At 45.6% G+C, this 20,701-nt stretch overlaps 1 protein-coding gene across 1 annotated transcript in view; it reads right to left on the bottom strand.

The window, feature by feature from the left end:
- Window positions 1-7,001: 7,001 nt before the first annotated feature.
- LITAF (lipopolysaccharide induced TNF factor) overlaps window positions 7,002-20,701 on the bottom strand; it is a 36,861-nt gene continuing 23,161 nt past the window's right edge. The window contains exons 3-4 of the mRNA XM_033962653.1: window positions 18,808-18,964; window positions 7,002-7,794 (exon numbers count right to left, since the gene is read on the bottom strand). Of these exons, the coding sequence (XP_033818544.1) occupies window positions 7,686-7,794; window positions 18,808-18,964 (266 nt within the window). The 3' untranslated portion in view covers window positions 7,002-7,685. The remainder of the gene's footprint in view (window positions 7,795-18,807; window positions 18,965-20,701) is intronic.

Genomic DNA, 20,701 nt, shown 5'->3' with positions numbered 1-20,701 from the left:
GAATGCTGCTTAGGCCCTACATGCATCCCAAATGGGTCAATTAGATTTGAAATAATCATTCCGGTTGCTGCTTTTATGTGAAGACAGGTAGAGAATAACACAGGGACAAATTCTCGTCAGCTCTTCCCTGTCCCTACAGATTGTCCTTATTTGCACAAACCTCAAATTAGCCAGAGCCACCAGAGCCAGTCTACCAATAAAAGGAAGCTGGTGGGAAAGGGGAAAAAGAAGAGTCAATATAGATTCAGCAGCCATTCAAGAAGAATCAAACCACTCATGCTTCAAACCTAGGGTTGCCCTATTTGTGAAGACAAAAGAGGACACATGACCCTGACAACACTTAAATATAAAATTCTAAGTAGAGAGTGGCGCTGGAACAGAAATCGCACCCATCCCCACGAGGAATCCCTCCGCCCCACCCGTCCCTATAAACTTCAGAAATAGTTATTTCATTTAATTATGCTACTGAATTATAGGCTCTGGTAGAGACCCATTTACAAATAAGCAAAGAGACTTTATTAATTTGGAAATATTAATTGGGAAGAATACATACTTTGTAAATGGGTTTCTACCAGAGCCTCTAATGTAAATATAAAATATAAATACTCAGCTGATGAGAACCCCCAAGCTGTCAGCTGATGACTTCCTTTGCAATTGGCCGGGGGTCCCTTTTGCTAAGCTTGGCAGGCAGCAGTAGCATCCCTGAGTCACAGATGCTGGCACCTCAGTGGCTCATGGCTGTTGCCAGCGACTGCTGTGCTTGGTGGAAGGGAGTTCTAGCTTAGAGAATGACACGGTGGCGGTTACCCACGGCTAACCCACCGAAACGGGGAAGAAAAAATAGTGGCCTCTGCGGGGACAGGGACAAGGCCATTCACCGCCCCGTGGAGCGGTGAACGGACTTGTCTCTTCAGTGAGGCAATCAAGGATCGCGCGGTACCCACCCGGCCATCTCCCTCCCTCCACCTCACCTTCGATGAAGAGCACCAGTTGAATTTCTGCCGGTTCGCGTGGAAAAAAAAAAAGCCTCTCCTTTTCCCCTGCTCTCAGTTCATCGCTAAAGCCGTCAAGAAGTCTTTCTGACGTCGGAGAGGACATTCTGGGCCAGCCAATCGCTGAGAGGCGGTGAATGGGATGGCAGTGGCGGTGACAGGGATGGCGGTGACGGGGCAGTGCAGAGGATGGTGGGCCAGGGACGGTACAGTGATGGGACAGATTTTTTCCCCCGTGTCATTCTCTATTCTGGCTGTCTCTAGAGGAGGTCCTCTGCTGGTGGAAATAAAACCAGAAATGCATTTCCTTTTCTTTTGAACACAATACAAAGACATCTGCTATATACATTTCCCAAAGCTAACATATTTTAGTCAATAAATTCCATTTTACCGTTGTCTGGAGACTTATTTTTCCATAAAGTTGGTCCCAGTTTCTTTTTTCCGCTTTCCCATCTTCTGTAAATTCTTCTGTTTCTGTCCATTGGTTCCTCCTACCATGGTCCAGCATTTATCCCTTTCTCATCTTTCGTGCCTGCCCACCAGCCCCATGCCCCAACATTTCTCCTTCTATCACCCCTCTCCAGCACCATGCCACATCTCTCCCTCCATTCCCTTCACCACTATGTCCAACATTCCTCCCGCTTGCATCCATTTCAATCTGTCCCACTGTTCCCTTTCCACCACAATATTTCTCCCTCTCATCTGTACCTCACTCCCTCCCTATGACCAAAAATGCTCCTTTCTTCCATTCCTGTGTACAAAACCATCTCTTTCCCTCCCTTCCTCTCCCAAATTCATGTCTTCTGTGTCCAAAAATGCATTCCCTCCCTTCCTCTCTCCCAAGTTAATGCCTTCTGTGTCCAAAAACGCATTCCCTCCCTCACCTCAACATCTCTTTCCCTCCCTTCTTCCATCCTCTTTCCCAAGTTCATGCCTTGTGTCCAAAAATGCACTCCCTCCCCCCTTTTGTTTTCCACATTTGCCTCCCAGCCCTCATCTGCAAGCAAATTACCAGCAACTTTCTCAACCAAATGGAGCTCGAGCCATGAGGCTCATCTTCCATTTCCTGCCTGCACTGCCCCAGCACATATAGCCAACCGGAAGTCTTCCCCGATGTTAGCGCTGATGTCGGAGGGAGGGAGGTCTTTGCTTAAGCCCTCCCTCTGACGTCAGCGCTGACATCAGGGAAGACTTCCGGCCGGCTATGTGTGCTGGGGCGGGGCAGGTAGGAAAAAGAAGACGAGCCTCGCGGCTCGAGTTGTATCGAACCCCGCAGGATCCCTGTGACCCTGAGGTATCCCCATGGGATCCCCACAACCCAAAGGGGGAACCCATGGGATTCCCGCCATCCCCGTTCAGCTCTCTAATTCTAAGTATAAAAAGGGACAATATTCTGTACAACTGTTTATAAACCACAATAGAGCCTTCCATTTCAATCTGGTTTTGGTACAACCTTCCCAAAGATTGTTATGTTTTTACAGTATCTGGGAAGGTAATTGGATTGTCTTTCAGACATGGGTAGAGAAGAGAACCTGACTTATGTAGGGGGTGAACAGTAAAATAAGTGTCTATTAAAATGTTGGAAAAGTTCCTTGATGCCAGCAACAATGGATGACACTTGAGCAGCTGGGCACATAATGGAAGGATGTTGCAGATAACAGGAGTCTGATCAGCAGACAAGACTCTGTGGCCACCTCAAAGGCAGACAAGACACAAATGTCATTTAACAGTAGTTAATATAAATCTGAAAGCAGCTTCTGTAGTTTTTTAAAATCATTTAATTCAGTTGCCAGTGGTCTAAGATGTGTTAAGTTTTTACATATTGAAACTAGTCTCAAGTTTTTAGAGAATGACACAGGAACGAAGTTCATCCCTGGCCTTAGCCCATCTCATTCTCAACATAGAGGTACCTCTCTTCACGGTTGGTGGACTTGCCCTGATGCATCTAGACTGAGATGTGTTATGGCAGTACCTGGAGCAACTGCAAAGCTATGTATTTGCCTTGATTGAGGACTCACGTTGGATTCAGAGGGGGAAAAAAATGGTTCATGCATTAGGCTTGCCTGGTTGCCCAAGTGCTGTATATTACTACAATGGATAGATACAGATGGATTCACCTACCATAATACTATGGCAGTAGAAGAAGAAAATAGATACCTTCATTAAAGGGAAAGGAATTGGGACTTGTATACCACCTTTTTGTAGTTATGTAGCAACCACACTCAAAGTGGTTTACCTACAGGTACTTCAAGCCCTTAGATTCCCTCATGCCAAGATTGAGAAACAACTCTTAAACATGCTATAGGATTAAAGAAGGGGTGCACAACTCTGGTCCTCGAGGGCCGAATCCAGTTGGGTTTTCAGGATTTACCCAGTGAATATGCATGAGATCTATTTGTCTGCACTGCTTCCATTGTATGCATATTGATCTCATGCATATTCATTTGGGATATCCTGAAAACCTGGCCTGGTGAGGGCCGAAGTTCTGCACCCCTGAATTAAAGCATAATTGAACATACGTACATACATCAGGGTTAGTGAGTTACCAGCATCTTGGGACTGCTCCAATTGGATTGGGGGGGGGGGGGGGAAGGCAGGGATAGTGGATTTGAGAAGATATGATAGAATCCTAAAACCATATGAATTTTATTGGCCTACTTCGCTGCTGTGACTTTTGCCATTTCATTTAGTCCTTATTTTGCAAAGTATGATGATTCAGCTCAGATTTTCAGATGACACAAAATTCTCATATCATAATCACCTCACTTAGCCTTTCCTATATTCTTTATAAATATATTTGAAGAACCAGTCCTACAGCAGGTCCCTGGGGCAGTGACTTCTTTGAAGAACACATCCATCATCCTTTTGATATGTCAAATATAAAATTCAAAAAATATTTTTGTCACACAGTATCCTTAAACATTTATTTTCCATAAAGCCAAGTGACAAGCAAAGAGCACATTAAAACAAACATTTACATCGGCAACACTGTTCTGTTCATATAGTCTGTATTTATGCACATAAGTAGAGTTGAATGTATTTGCCAAAGGCATTTGTATGTACAGAAAATGGAGGTCAAAGGACACAGATCTCAAAAACAGCTGAAGCTGATTTACCAGATAAATCCTTCCTTGAAGATCAAAACACCCAAGTCTCATGAGTCAACAGGTATGGTCAGTACTAAAGTCCTTTGGGCTGACTTAAGTCTATGAAACCAGGTGCTTTTCACAATATTCCTCAAAATGTAGCCCCCATAAGATGCCCCAATTGGGTTACTAAATCTGTTTCCAGCTAACGTTGGGTTCTTTTAACAAAGCAGCACTACTGTAGTTCCCATGGGCTTCCTCGCATTCAGCGTGCTGCACCATCGGTAGCGTTGCTTTGTATAAGGACCCCCCCCCCCCCCCAAGTTGTTAGGGATTGGTGATGCTACAGAAGCAGCATTTGCAGCCGCCCAGGTTTTAATCATAGCCATCACAACACAGCAAGGGCTACCTCCCAGGCTCAGGATCCATACAAATCAGGTGGGAAAAAGGGTAGCTGTGATCTGTAGCCCTTTACTAAAAAGAGACTGTTGCTGCAAAGATTAAAAAAAAAATAAAAATAAAAATTGAAGGTTTGTAAAAAAAAAAACAAAAAACCAGGACAAAAAAAGAAGCAGCCTTAGGCCAGGGTAGAAATGACTTCAAAAGTAACCTGGACCTCCCAAAGCAGCATGCAACATTCAGCAATACAAATTTAAACGTGTGCGCACACACAGACACAGGACTCCTTCTTGGCATCTGTCTATAGGGCTGTTCAAGCTCAGCTGCGTCTTGAAAACCAAAATAAGTGCATCACAAACATTCCAGTTTTACTGACCACAATGACCTGCTATCGCAGGTGGGAGCACCATCAATATCTACCTCTGTGGTGGCCTTTCATGCGGTCAAACCAGGGAATTCATTTATGCTACAGCGTGTGCTTTATTTAGGGGAAAAAAATCTAGGTTTTAACCGTCAGCTGATTTGTTGACTTAAAATCTCACCCCCACATGGAGTAGACAGACAAGGCACATTATTTAGAGCAGGGGTAGGGAACTCCGGTCCTCGAGAGCTGTATTCCAGTCGGGTTTTCAGGATTTCCCCAATGAATATGTATTGAAAGCAGTGCATGCAAATAGATCTCATGCATATTCATTGGGGATATCCTGAAAACCCAACTGGAATACAGCTCTCGAGGACCGGCGTTCCCTACCCCAGATTTAGAGAGACATAGCATGGCAGTTATCAGCATACCACAACATCCCTCAGAAGTCACACTGTTTTAAGTTATCGAATCATAAATTCTCATGAACATGCCCAAGAACACAGATACCAGCCCTTTACTTCATCAAAAGCTACCTTCTGGGGATAACTCCCAATATAACAGGATTCAACAATGGTTTTTTTTTTTTGGTTTTTTTTATTCCCACTTTATATAAATCTTCCCGGACAGCATGCCCAGTAGACCACAGATCCCTTGCTAACTCAGGGTACAGAAGTCTCCAGAAAAAAAACAAAACACAAAACTCCACTCTTGCACCTTCATAGCTTTTAAGGCATCAGATCTGCAGCCTTCCTAAAATACAACAGGTGGGAAGACGACTTCCTGTGTGCATTACTGCCTACTACTTTTTTTTTCCTTTAATTTTGGTTCATAGACAGTAACGCGGAAGACAACGGTGCGCGCCGACAACTGAGCGCAAGACAGAGGCGCGCGCCGAAGAAAAAGACTGTTTTAGGGGCTGCGACGGGGGGCTTTGTTGGGGAGCCCCCCCCACTTTACTTAATACATATCGCGGTGGCGTTGGGGGGGGGGTTGGGGGATTGTAACCCCCCACATTTTAGTGAAAACGTAACTTTTTCCCTAAAAACAGGGAAAAAGTTAAGTTTTCAGTAAAATGTGGGGGGTTACAACCCCCCAAACCCCCCACAACGCGGCGCGATGTGTATTAAGTAAAGTGGGGGGTTCCCCCACACACACCCCCGTCATAGCCCCTAAAAACAGTCTTTTTCTTTGGCGCGCACCTCCGCGCTGCGCTCAGTTGTCTGCTCGCGCCTTTGTCCCGGCGCGCTTTTGACCTGACACCTTAATTTTAATGCATGTTAACAGGTAACGATTACAACAATAAGACTAAAACAGAAGATATACATTTTAAACACCAGCTCAGTGTTAAGCTGTATCAGGATTTAAAAAGGACTGTGCTGTTTAACTTGTAGAAATTTTAATCAAATGCTTACAAAAAGAAAGTACACTATGCATTGTAAAAACCTGGCTGATAGGTTTGCCAGTGCTATTGCTTGGATTGGAGAACAAACAGAAATTAAAGTTAGGCCAACGTTTCCCCCCCCCCCCCCCCCCCCCCCCGCTGTGTCTCGCGAAAGAATGTCGCTAGAATAAAAAGCAACTTACAACTGTCAAATTGACTAGCTTTTTCAAACTACAGTAGGAGATTTGTGAAATCGCACAGTGGACACAAAGTTGGCATATTACAATAAGGAAAAACTGCACCCAAGTCTTGCTTCCACCACATGTTTTACCATTAAAAAAAAAAAGAAAAAGTCGCCATGAGAAGAAGAGACTGCCATGTCCATGAACCGTTCAACTGGCCCAATAATGCATGTTCATCCAAGTTTTTCCACCGGATGAAAAAGGTCATTTTCACAACTGGGAGTGAAATTTGGCATCAAACTGGCAACCCTAAATTCAACATACCTGGCTCTAGAATGCAATACTCATTGCTGTTCATGTTATATACTTCTAATATATCCTTTGAATAATAAAGCTGCTTAAAATAAGGAAATCAAGCCAGGTCAGTAGAATTTGGGAGGCAAGCACTGGTAACTGTCATAGATTTAGTAATGTAATGTAAAGAGTACTTATTAGCACTGTTGATGGGCATGTCCTGGAATAAGCTACCTTTTGGGATAGAAAGTGTATTCATATTGGCGAGACAACATTTCCTTAAGGGCACAAAATGTCTCTTGAATTTGGAAGAGATCTGAAGATGGGATGTAAAAATCTGCTTCGTGCAGAAAGCCATCTTGATTGCAAAACATTGCATTCTATTACAATGTCTATATCCAGAACCTTCCAACTGTTCTTTTTGCTTTTCTGGTTTTATACTCTGGGTTTTCCAGTACAAGATGTTACGCATCTGAAAACTTCAATAATTAAATCAAACCACCTCTCTGAAAAAAGGTAAACACCCAGTGTATCCAGAAAGGTACCTATTTTGGTGCTTAAAAAAAAAAAAAAGGCAGCCCAAACACTTTACAACTACACCATTCAACTCCTAAAACTAAGCAAAAGGCACAATTTCTCTGAATATGAAAAACATTTTCAATACTTTTTTTTACAAAATAAATTGCAATCTTCCCTTTGCAAAATAGCCATTATTGCAACCTGCATTACTCTATAAGATTATGAAAGATGTAATATTTGCTTAAGCAAAATATTCTTGAAAATATAATAAAATTCTGAGCTCTTAAAGGATACAAACTATTTTTTTTTTTGCCTGTCTGAACTGGAGTTTAAAAAACTCAAATTCATATTCAGTCTTTCTCGGGTATGGCACCATTGGCTGATGTCCTTGTGAGGTTTAGATATGGTTTGACAAGGTGCTAGAAAAAAAAAAAAATCCAACATTCTCACAGAACATCTGGCTGAGGTTTATAGGCGTTTGTAGGTACCAAGCAACGCTTTACACTTTGGACAATAATGATCCACATCCTGAAGGGCATCAACGCAAAAAGGAATCAAACAACATCCAAATGCACACCTAAAAAAAAAGGTTAAGATTAATAGCTTTTCTTAGAATCAAACAAATGGAATTCTTAAGCACAAGCAAAGTTAAGTTTAAATATAAATATATAAGATGTTTAATTAGGTCTGAAGGCCCATTTTAAATAGGTTGTGAAAGGGGGGGGGATTGAAACATTCAGATGTGCAAAATTCCCTCTGTATTGTATAAAAGGCTTCACTTGTTCAAGAGAAAAACTATAAACACCGGGTTCTTAAAGTATATGAAAACACATCTTGTAATATTCACCATCACCTTCCCGAAAGCTAAGCCCATCTGCAGACCTTTGAGAACCTGAGTTATGCGACTCTTACCAGTGGCGTGGCGAGGGTGATCAGCGCCTGAGGTGGTGGCACCCCCTCTCCCGTTACCTTCGGCGCCAGCCGCCACCAACTTACTGCCCAAGTCAGCTTCGGCACTCTCTTTGACGTCACTTCCTAGGCGCGGGTCCAAGAAGTGACAGAGCGCAGTGAAGATGTTGCGGGCAGTAAGCTGGTGGCGGCTTGCACCAAAGTTAAGGTTTAGGGGAAGGGGCACACGCATGGCAGGGGAAGGGGGGCAGAGAGGAGGGTTGCCAGCGTCCTGAAGATGGTGCCTGGGGCGGACCACCCCCACTTACTACGCCAGTGACTCTTACGGCTGGAAAGATGCATGAGAGGAGACTGCTACATTAAAGAATACCGTAGTTACTAAACTGAAAAAGGGACTTTTTAAGAAGCATTTCCATTTGTAACTGATGACATTTGCATGTGTAGATTGACAATATGTGCAAATGGCAATTTAGGCAGCTGCTAGTTACATTTGGAGATCTAAGTAAGGAAGTATTATTTGGATAGAAGAAGAAAAAAAAAAAGTGTGTAGCTCCCATTTTACAAGGGAGTATAGTGATTTCATATTTTCAAAGTTGACCTTAACATCTGTCCTGGAGGCGTACACAAAATTCCAGACTGAAGGGGCAGGTAGAAGAGCTGCCAACGATCCCCTCCCCCCACCCAATATAGCATTGATATTTACTTCCATCCCAACCTCACCACAGGTCCCCTGGTAGTTCCACAGGAGCAATGCCAAGTTGCTCCTATTCCATTTGGTTCCAGTTTAAAAATGGACACTTTGACCCCCTAGCGTTCGTCTCGTGATACTTCTGCTTAACCCTACCATATGACTACTGTTAAGAGGTCAAAACTGCCATTAGTTCAAAATACTTCAACAAAATTGATTACAGGAAAAAAGTAATTTGATCATGTCACTCCATTATTGATGAAGTCAGCACACTAGTTGCCAATGAAACATCGCTTAACATATAAAAGATTCTACTTTTGGTTTTCAAGATACGTTCTAATCAGTCTCCACTATAATCTGGACAATTATCTAACTAAACTAAACCTTAGGTTTGTATACCGAACCATCTCCGCAAGCACAGAGCTCGGCACGGTTTACAGAGGTTGAGAGGAAAGGAACTACAAAGATGGATATAGGAGAGGGACAGGGTACTAGAGAGCGGGGGGTGATTAGATTTTTGAAAGGAGCCAAGTTTTCAAGTGTTTACGGAAGGATTGGAAGGAGCTAGAATTTCTGAGCAGGGATGAGAGGTTGTTCCAGAGTTCTGTGGTTCTAAAGGGGAGGGATGTTCCAAGTTTTCCTGCACGGGATATACCTTTTGTAGATGGGAAAGATAGTTTCAGTTTTTGAGAGGATCTAGAGGAGAGTGGGTTAGAGGAATTCCAAAGGAGTGGGATAACGGGGGGAAGGATGCCATGTAGAATCTTGAAGGCTAAGCAGGCACATTTATAGAGGACTCTGGAGTATACTGGGAGCCAGTGAAGCGTGGGGAGGCGTGATCAAACTTGCCTTTTGCGAAAATAAGCTTGGCTGCGGCGTTCTGAATTAGCTGAAGTCTGTGGAGGTTTTTCTTAGTTAGGCTTATATAGATGGAGTTGCAATAGTCCAGTCTAGAGAGGATGGTGGATTGAACGAGGATGGCGAAGTGAGAATGATGAAAGCAGGGTCTTACTTTCCTCAACATATGGAGGCTAAAGAAGCATTTTTTTACTAGGGAGTTGAGGTGATCATTGAAAGAGAGAGAGGAGTCTAAGATGATGCCTAGGACTTTGCTTGAAAATTCAAGCTGAAGAGTGGGGCCGGAAGGTAGTGGGATGGAGGTGGGTAAATGATCTGAAATAGGGCCAAGCCAAAGTAGTTTTGTTTTGGACTCATTTAGTTTCATTTGTACAGATTGGGCCCAGGATTGGAGGTTCGTAATACAAGAGGATATGTTTTCAGCGAGGTTAGAGAGGTTCGAGTCCGTCTCGAGGAGGATGAGGATGTCGTCAGCGTAGGAGTAGACAGTTTCTAGGGTGGATAGATGAAGGAGTTTCAGAGAGGACATGTAGATGTTGAAAAGGATAGGGGAGAGGGGTGAGCCTTGCGGGACTCCACATTTCAGCTTCCAGGGGGGGAATGAGGTACCGTTTGTGTTAACGGTGTAGGAGCGGAAGCGTAGGAATTTCGAGAACCAATCTAGGACAGTGGAGCTTATGCCTATTTCGGAGAGTTGGAAGATTAGGATGTTGTGGTGAACGACATCAAAGGCTGCGGAGAGGTCGAATGAAGAAGAACAGCAGATTTGTTGCGAGAATGGAGTTGTTGCACCTTAGAGATTAGTGAGGCCAAGAGGGATTCGGTGCTGAAGTTGGGTCTGAAGCTGAATTGGTGGGGTAGGAGGATAGAGAATCTTTCTAGGTAGGAAGAGAATTGGGTGGATATGATGGATTCTAATAGCTTGGTTAGGAGAGGGATATTTGCTATAGGACGGTAATTTGATGGAATGGAGGGATCAAGGTCGGCCTTTTTCAGTAGAGGGGACAATGAAATGTGTCCCATGTCGGGGGAGAAAAGGCCCGATGTTAGGGCAGAGTAGCACAGTTACTTACCGTAACAGGTGTTATCCAGGGACAGCAGGCAGATATTCTTAACGTATGGGTGACGTCACCGACGGAGCCCCGGTACGGACCTTTTTAACTAGAAAGTTCTAGTTGGCCGCACCGCGCATGCGCGGGTGCCTTCCCGCCCGACGGAGGAGTGCCTGGTCTCCAGTTAAGATAAGCCAGCTAAGAAGCCAACCCGGGGAGGTGGGTGGGTCGTAAGAATATCTGCCTGCTGTCCCTGGATAACACCTGTTACGGTAAGTAACTGTGCTTTATCCCAGGACAAGCAGGCAGCATATTCTTAACGTATGGGTGACCTCCAAGCTAACAGAGAGGGAGGGGGGATGGTTGGCCATTAGGAAAATAAATTTTGTAACACAGATTGGCCGAAGTGTCCATCCCGTCTGGAGAAGGTATCCAGACAGTAGTGAGTAGTGAATGTGTGAACTGAAGACCAAGTGGCCGCCTTGCAGATTTCCTCAATAGGCGTGGAACGGAGGAAAGCCACAGAAGCAGCCATAGCTCTGACCCTGTGGGCCGTGACAGCTCCTTCCAGTGACAGGCCGGCCCGAGCATAACAGAACGCAATACAGGCAGCAAGCCAATTGGACAGCGTTCGTTTAGAGACAGGACGACCCAGACGGTTGGGATCGAAGGTCAGAAAAAGTTGAGGAGAGGATCGGTGAGCCCTGGTACGGTCAAGGTAGTATGCAAGGGCACGTTTACAATCCAGTGTGTGTAACGCCTGTTCTCCAGGATGAGAATGGGGTTTCGGGAAGAAGACAGGCAATACAATAGATTGGTTGAGGTGAAAAGCCGAAACCACCTTGGGAAGGAATTTAGGATGGGTACGCAGAACCACCTTGTCATGGTGAAAAACAGTGAACGGTGGATCGGCGACCAGTGCATGCAGCTCACTGACCCTCCTGGCAGAGGTGATGGCAATGAGGAAAAGCACCTTCCATGTGAGAAGTTTGAGCGAAGTAGTAGCAAGAGGCTCAAAAGGAGGTTTCATGAGGGCTGACAAAACCACATTTAGGTCCCAGACGACAGGAGGAGGCTGTAGAGGTGGTTTGACGTTGAAGAGGCCTCTCATGAAGCGGGAAACCAGAGGGTGAGCCGTGAGAGGTTTTCCGAGGATAGGCTCATGAAACGCAGTGATGGCACTGAGGTGGACTCTGATTGAGGTAGACTTGAGACCAGCATCGGACAGAGAGAGCAGATAGTCCAGAATGGTCTCTACCGCCAATGAGGTGGGATTGTGATGATGCAGGAGGCACCAAGAGGAAAACCGGGTCCACTTCTGATGGTAACATTGGAGCGTGGAGGGTTTCCTGGAGGCATCCAGAATGCGACGGACAGGCTGAGACAGGGTATCTGGAGAGGTCAGCCCGAGAGAAACCAAGCAGTCAGGTGGAGGGAAGACAGATTGGGGTGCAGTAGAGACTGATGCTGCTGTGTAAGCAGAGTAGGAAACACAGGAAGAGGAATGGGCTCCCTGGAGCTGAGCTGGAGCAGGAGGGAGAACCAGTGCTGTCGGGGCCACCGGGGGGCGATGAGAATCATGGTGGCCCTGTCCTTGCGGAGCTTGAACAAGGTCCGCGACATCAGAGGGAGTGGAGGAAAGGCATAGAGGAACCGATCCGTCCAGTCGAGTAGGAATGCATCTGGGGTCAGACGATGCGGAGAGAAGAGTCTGGAACAGAACTGGGGCAGCTGATGGTTGTGAGGAGCTGCAAATAGGTCCACTTGCGGGGTGCCCCAGCGAGCAAAGATGGAGTGGAGAGTAGGAGGGTCCAGGGTCCACTCGTGAGGTTGCAGGATGCGGCTGAGCTGGTCGGCCAGGGAGTTCTGTTCGCCCTGGATATAGACAGCCCTGAGGGATAGATTGTGGGCTATGGCCCAGGTCCAGATTCGGAGGGCCTCCTGACAAAGGGGACGAGATCCGGTGCCGCCTTGCTTGTTGATGTAGTACATGGCGACTTGGTTGTCCGTGCACAGGAGAAGAACCTGAGGGTAGAGGAGATGCTGGAAAGCCTTGAGAGCATAAAACATGGCTCTGAGCTCCAGGAAGTTGATGTGATGTTGACGCTCCTGAGGGGTCCAAAGTCCCTGGGTGCGGAGATCGCCCAAGTGGGCCCCCCATGCATAGGGGGAAGCATCCGTGGTTATGACCATGGAATGAGGAGGCGGATGGAAGAGAAGTCCCCTGGAAAGATTTGAGGAGTTCAACCACCATTGAAGAGATTGCTGAAGAGACGATGTCACAGAGATGGGATGAGAAAGAAGATTCGTGGTCTGTGACCATTGGTTGGCAAGGGTCCATTGAGGTATCCTGAGGTGGAGTCGTGCCAGAGGAGTCACATGGACTGTTGAGGCCATGTGGCCTAGAAGGACCATCATCTGGCGAGCAGGGATGGATGGATGAAGGAGCACCTGCCGGCAAAGGTGAAGTAGCGTCCGGTGCCGGTCGGCAGGAAGGAACGCCCTCATCTGATTGGTATCGAGAACTGCTCCGATGAACTGCAGGCGCTGCGTAGGAAGCAGATGTGACTTGGGATAATTGATCTCGAACCCCAAGAGATGGAGGAAAGAGATGGTTTGATGAGTGGCTTGCAGCACAAGCGGAGATGTAGGTGCTTTCACCAACCAATCGTCCAAGTATGGGAACACTTGTAGGTTGTGGGACCTGAGAAAAGCCGCTACCACAATCAGGCACTTGGTGAACACCCTGGGTGATGATGCGAGACCAAAGGGCAGCACCTTGTACTGATAGTGGTGATTTTGTATCTGGAATCGGAGGTAGCGACGCGAAGCCTGATGGATTGGGATGTGAGTGTAGGCCTCCTTGAGGTCCAGGGAACATAGCCAGTCGTGTTGAGATAGAAGAGGATAAAGCGTGGCCAGGGAGAGCATTCTGAACTTTTCTTTGACCAAACACTTGTTGAGGTTCCTGAGGTCCAAGATGGGACGAAGATCTCCCGTTTTTTTGGGTACCAGGAAGTAGCGGGAGTAAAATCCCTGACCCCTTTGGTCTGGAGGAACTTCTTCGATGGCATTGAGGAGGAGGAGGGATTGGACCTCCCTGAGGAGGAGAGGAGTTTGGGAGGAGTGAGAAGCAGACTCTACGGGAGGATGATCTATGGGAAGAGTCTGGAACCTTAGTGAGTATCCGTGGCGGATGATGTTGAGAACCCACAGGTCTGATGTGATGGCCTCCCAGCGTTGGAGAAAGATGGTGAGGCGGCCTCCGATAGGTTGAGGAAGAGGCATCGAAGGGTGGAGACTGGCTATGCCCTGGAGAAAGGAGTCAAAAGGGCTGAGGAGGTTTAGTCTGAGGGAGAGGCTTGGTCGCCTGGTGAGACTGAGAGCGAGCCTGAGTGTGCTGTTGTTGGCGAGGACGGCGAGATTGCTGCTGAGGAGGATTCAGCGGCCTGGCAGAGAATCGACGTTGATAAGAGGGCTGAGGCCTGTAAGGTCGTGCCGGTGGAGTTTTCTTTTTGGGTTTAATGAGGGTGTCCCATCTGGTCTCATGAGCCGAAAGTTTTTGTGTTGTGGTATCAAGAGACTCCCCAAAAAGTTCGTCACCAAGACAGGGCGCGTTGGCGAGACGGTCCTGGTGGTTTACATCAAGGTCAGACACCCTCAGCCAGGCTAGGCGTCGCATGGCCACAGCCAGTGCGGAGGCTCGTGAAGTAAGCTCGAAGGAGTCGTAAATCGAGCGCACCATAAACTTTCTGAGCTGAAGGAGGTTGGAAATCTGCTGTTGGAAGAGTGGGACCTTACGCTCAGGTATATATTTTTCTAGAGCAGAAAGTTGTTGGACCAGGTGTTTCATATAAAATGAAAAATGAAAGGTGTAATTGTTGGCTCTGTTAGCCAGCATGGCATTCTGGTACAGGAGCTTTCCAAATTTGTCCATTGTCTTTCCCTCTCTGCCAGGAGGGGTGGAGGCATAAACGCTGGAGCCTTGAGATTTTTTGAGAGTGGACTCTACAAGGAGGCTCTCATGGGGCAATTGGGGTTTGTCAAATCCCGGAATAGGGATGACCCGGTATAAGCTGTCCAGTTTTTTAGGGGCACCTGGAACAGTCAATGGAGTCTCCAAATTTTTATAAAATGTTTCCCGGAGGATATCATGTACAGGAAGTTTAAGAAACTCCTTGGGAGGTTGGTCGAAGTCCAAAGCTTCTAAAAAGGCCTGGGACTTCTTAGAGTCGGACTCAAGGGGGATAGAGAGAGCCGCTGACATCTCCCGAAGGAACTTCGTGAAGGAGGATTGCTCGGGCTTAGAAGTGGTTTCAACCATGGAGGGTTCCTCATCTGTAGAAGAGGCATCCTCCTCGGTACCGAGTGGGGATTGTTCCCATAGGTCTGGGTCCCTGATAGCCGGTTCAGTATGGCGGGTTTTAGAAAGGGACTTGCCAGATCGCATGGATACGGTGCCGGGGGATGAAGACCGGCGTCGATCTCTGTCCCTGGAGGAATGGTGCCGATCCCGATCCCGAGACGATCGGCGTCGATCTGGGGCCTGGGAAGGGTCCTCTGCCGAGCAAGTCTGAAGTGCAGGCTGAGCAGATAAGATCGGCATGGATGTGTTCAACGGTACCGAGGGGGTGGATACCGGTGGAGCGGTGCGAAGCTCGGGCTGGACCGGTACCGGAAGGAGCGGTGCCAGTAAGGTTGGAAGGAGCTGTTGGAGTTGCTTCTGTAGCTGCTCCTGAAGCTTGTCCTGGAGGATGGCCGAGATTCGATCCTCCAATGGGGGCACCGGTACCGCTTTAGATTTCTTCGGTACCATAGGTGCTGCTCGACGCTCCGGCGATGAGGAGGCCGATGACAAGGCACTCACCGTGATCGGAGCGGAGCGTTTACGGGAGCGGCGGGACGTCGGAAGAACCGGGGTCACCGCTGTAGCTGGAGGTCGCTCAAGGGAAGTGGAAGGCTTCTTAGCCGGCTTACCTGGCGCTATCGACCCCGAAGGAGGATCAGGCGGTGTCGATGTGGTCGGTGCCGATTTAGGCGGTGCCGTCGACGTCGGGGCCTGATCCATGGTAGAACCGGTACCGAAAAGAATATTTTGCTGTATTTGCCGGTTCTTAAGAGTGCGTTTCTTGAGAGTAGCACAGCGGGTGCAGGTGTCAGCCCGATGCTCTGGACCCAAACACTGAAGGCACCAGTTGTGTGGGTCAGTTAAAGAGATCGGGCGTGCACACCGCTGGCACTTCTTGAAGCCCGGTTGAGGGGGCATGAAGGGAAACACGGCCTCCGCGAAATCAAACCCGGAGGCTTGGATGATTACAACAGGCCCCGCCGGGGCCGGCTGCAAAAAGAAGGAAAAAGACACGAAAAGAATTTTGTTTTTGTTTTTTTTTTTTTTAGAAGAAAAAGTCGAAAGACAAAAATAGAACCAAAATTGGATCAAAAATCGCGAGCGGGAAGGCAAATTGAGAGTTTTCAACGGCCGTTGAAAAGCACATGCGTCTTCTTCGCTCCGCGGAAACGAAGAAACTGGAGACCACGCACTCCTCCGTCGGGCGGGAAGGCACCCGCGCATGCGCGGTGCGGCCAACTAGAACTTTCTAGTTAAAAAGGTCCGTACCGGGGCTCCGTCGGTGACGTCACCCATACGTTAAGAATATGCTGCCTGCTTGTCCTGGGATAATAATAAGTTCGGTGAGGGAAGCGATGGCCTGTGTAGGGATATTCTCGAATAAGTAGGAGGGGAAAGGGTCCAAAGTGCACTTACAAGTTTTTAGTTTGAGGCAGAGTTTGGAGACTTGCGGTTCGGAGACAAGCTCGAAGGCGGTCCAGGATCTGTCGGCAGGAATGGGGGTGGATACAGGTAAGGTAGGGTTGAGATCAGTAGAGGTCAGGGAATTATAGGAGACTGTGGGAGGGAAGGAGCATCTTAGGGTGGTAACCTTTTCATTAAAGAAATTTGCAAGGGCATCGGCTGATAGAGATGGTGGGAGAAAAGATGGGTCATTTTTTGTAGTTAGTGAGTGCCAGATGTTGAACAGCGCACCTTATTCACCTTCTCATACACTTCGTTCCCTCCACCAAAATCTTATAATGCCTTCTACAAGACAAATTATATATGCATCCAATAGAGGTCGTATTTTCTCAGTTAATGGTCCACAACGTCGGATTCTAATCAGATATGATTTGGAAGAGCATTTTAAAACATTATTAAAAACTTTGTTTATGGATGCATTTGGTTAATCTATAAAATTATAGGATGCTATGCAGAGCTTTGCAATGATCAATCTGAATTTAAGATCACATAATCAGCTTTTTACTTTATTATTTCATTTACCATTAATGTTGTAGTTCTCTCTCTTCCATTTTTTTAGTTTTAGTAGAATTAAATGTAAACCACATAGATGTTTGCCATTGCAGTGCATCTCGGCCTGAGAGTTTTGTGCATCCGGGCCTCGGTCTACTGGACGTTAAATCTGTGCTCAACTTCGAATCACAGGCCAGCAGACTGAGGAACTGCTTTCTATGCAGTCATGCAGCCCACAACCATCACATCATCAGTGTGCATCATCAAACCATCCACCCAGAAATGCTGAAGAAAATCATTACGGCATTGCTTGTTCACTTTCTGACAAAGTCTGGGATGCACAATTCCTTCACCATTAAAAGAGGGGCTCATCCTGCACAGCCTCCCTTATGCCACATAGGAAACCTACTTCACCGTTACATTTCATTTTCTTCAGTGCCTGACAAAATTATCAGGGCAAATATGGCGACAGACTATTGTATGCCTGTGGCATAGAAAAACAAGCATGCCTGCAATGCTCAGGAAATGGAATGAGGATGTGGTTACAAGGTTTACATATTATATACAGGTACTTATAATGTACCTGGGCTAATGGAGGGTAAAGTGACTTGCCCAGAGTCACAAGAGCTACAGTGAGAATCAAACCCAGTTCTCAGGTCACTGCATTAACCATTAAGCTACTCCTCCACTCAAAATTACTTTACACTAAAACTGATTAGGTCATAGGTTGGCCCTTCTACGAGATGGTAGGTATTTCTCTCACAGGCTGGCCACAGAGATGCATAAATGTTTCTAGCATGGTTCCCTCTAAGCTGAGCGAGTCCTCCAACTGCATTGACTCCAGTGGGGGGTGGGGGGGTGGCAGTACTTCAATATTGTGTTTTCAATCACTGAAGTTTCAAGTTTTATTAGTGCTTGATAAATCGCTTATTGAATATCTAAGCGATGTACAATTCAAATAAAATAGAAAGACAAATACAATGATTTTAAATAAAAACATACTGGGTTGACATACATGAATCGTGAGGATTGGGGGGGGAAAGTTACAATATGTTTGTAGAAGAAAAAATACATTAAAGGGAAAATATCTCAGGGAAGGGTAAAAGAAGAAAGAAAAAAAAAAATTGTAGGATATCAAGTCTAGAGACAAAAAAATTCAATGTCTGGGGGTCATATATTAAAAGCGTCCTTAAAAAGATAGATTTTTAAAGCTCTTTTAAAAGAAAAGAGGTCCTTTATGTCTCTAATGTACTGGGGCATAGAGTTCCACAACATAGGGGCAATAATTGAAAACATGTCTTGTCTTCTAGTTCCAATTATTTTCAGGGATGGAACTGTTAACAGATTGTTAGAAGCTGATCGGAGGGTCCGTGAAACATTGTATGGAATGAGCATTCTAGTAATGAACTGGGGTTCATTATGGGTCACAGATTTGAAAACTAACAGTAATATTTTGAACGAAATTTGATGGGTAATAGGAAGCCAATGGGAGTCTATCAACAGGGGGGTGACGTGGTCAAATTTTTTTGCATTGTAAATTAGTTTGATTGCGGTTCCCTTGAGTCCTGCAGAGCTTGTGAAAATGAGATAGAGCCAACAGCACTTCCCTCTGGTAGGACAATAGACGGAGGACACGCACTCATCTTAGAGAACAGTGGTTTAAAGCAGTTTTATTATTGAAAATTATAAATATGAATGGGAGAGACATGGACTGGAGAAGAAAACTGAAAAAAAAAAAAAAAAAAAAAAGAGAGAAGTTTATAGCATTCTACAACTCACCCTAGTATGAAGAGGCCCCCACAGGATAGCCAGGTCAGTGCTCCTGCATTATATATCAGACGGGTCACTATCATTTCATGGCAGGAAGGGCAGGCCATCTGAATAGGCCGATCATAAAATGATATTGGTTGCTGCACATACACAGTCTGAACAGTAACTGGTGAAAACAAGACAAACGAGCATCAGAGTGAAGATAACGAAGCAAATGGAATTCAAATATAATCCACCCTCCCTCCTCCCCCCACACAAACTTACCACAGAGCAAAATAAAAAGAAATTCAAAAGCCAAAAATATTCATTATGAATTCTGCGACATACAGAATTCTAGAGGAAACCTGCAAATGTGTTTTCATGCACAAATCGAATTTAGTTCTGCTTTATTCAGACACAGAATTAGATACATAAATCAAACTACTAATTTTAGTGTGATAAACATCCATATCGGGGCAGCTATTAGGAAGAAAAGATGACTGGAAAGACTGATTGTAGGGGAATATAAAAAAGGTAACACACACTAAGTGGTCTTTTACTGAAGACTGGCACACAATATCTAATCTAATGCTTAGTTTTGTATACCGAGACTTCAATCCAAGAAAGCTCGACTCAGTTTACAACGATTAACTTAGGCTAGTAAAGGCATATAGAAAGTTATCAGAAAGATTAGTTTCCAAAATGTTTAGTAAACAGAATAGTTTTCAAAGACTTACGAAAAAAAGAAAGGGAGCCAGAACTTCTTAAACGAAGTGGAAGGTCGTTCCAGAGTTGGGTAAACTAAAGACAGAGATTGACCAAGAGTCTTGATTCTAATAATACCTTTACTAGATGGACAGGACAGCTTGACTTGTTGGTCACCCCTTGCAAAAGAGAATCTATAAGAGTTCCAGGATAAAGGGACTAGGGGAGTAAAAAAAATACCACAGAGGATTTTAAAAATGACACAAGCACATTTGAACTGGACTCTAATACTGTATATCTAAAGTAGGGCCCAAAGGAATAAGACACCTTTAACACAGCAGCAACACCCAGAGTAAAAATAAATGGCCCTAAACTGGTAGCAACAATATCTTAAAAGGTTCACAAGTCAAATCTTCACACACTTTTCCATAGAAAAGTAGAGCTCAGCTCTCTAGAGCATGGGTTCTCAATCCATTTCTTGGAAAACACCTAGCCAGTCATGTCTTCAGAATACCCAAAATGAATATGCATGAGATTTGCATACAAAGGGTGGTAGTACATTCAGACTATTTCATACATTATGGGTGTCCTGAAACTTGACTGGCTAGGTATGTCCTTTGGGTTGAGAACCCCATGTTCTGAAGTAGTGATTTTCAATCCAGTTGGGCTTTCAGGATATCTGCAATGAATATGCATGGCATATCTGCATAACAAGAAGCTAGTACTTGCAACTCTCATATGCATATTCATTGTGGATATCTTGGAAACCCAATTGGCCATGTGGTCCGAGGATTGGGTTGAAAACTACTGCTCTCATGTATGCAAGTCATGCATTCTTGACGAGTATGTACGATATTGAGGAGTAGCCTACAGGTTAGAGCAGCAGAATGCCAGAAGCCAGAATTTGAACCCCATTTTTCCAGCTGATAATCATAAGCTTGGGCAAACCATTTCCACCCTCTGCTGCCTTTAGTTACAAAATTAGAAAGTACCTTATATACGTGAATATAAACCGAGGTAACCTTTTTCCCCGGCAAAAAGGAGGAAAAAAAGTTTGACTCAAATAGAAACTGATGGTTTATTTTCAAGGGCAGAAGCAACCTCTCCTCCCTTCCCTGGTGTCCTGTCTGCCAGCTCTGCAGCCAGACAGCCAATTCGCCCCCCTCCCAAACCCACTGCAGGCCTGCAGTACTGTCCTGGTGCCTTCAATCCCTCCCTG

The sequence above is a fragment of the Geotrypetes seraphini genome, chromosome 11 (assembly GCF_902459505.1).
Source record: "Geotrypetes seraphini chromosome 11, aGeoSer1.1, whole genome shotgun sequence".
In the NCBI taxonomy this organism is placed as follows: domain Eukaryota; kingdom Metazoa; phylum Chordata; class Amphibia; order Gymnophiona; family Dermophiidae; genus Geotrypetes; species Geotrypetes seraphini.
Note: the sequence above shows the minus strand (reverse complement) of the source record. Positions and strands in the feature narration are given on the sequence as shown.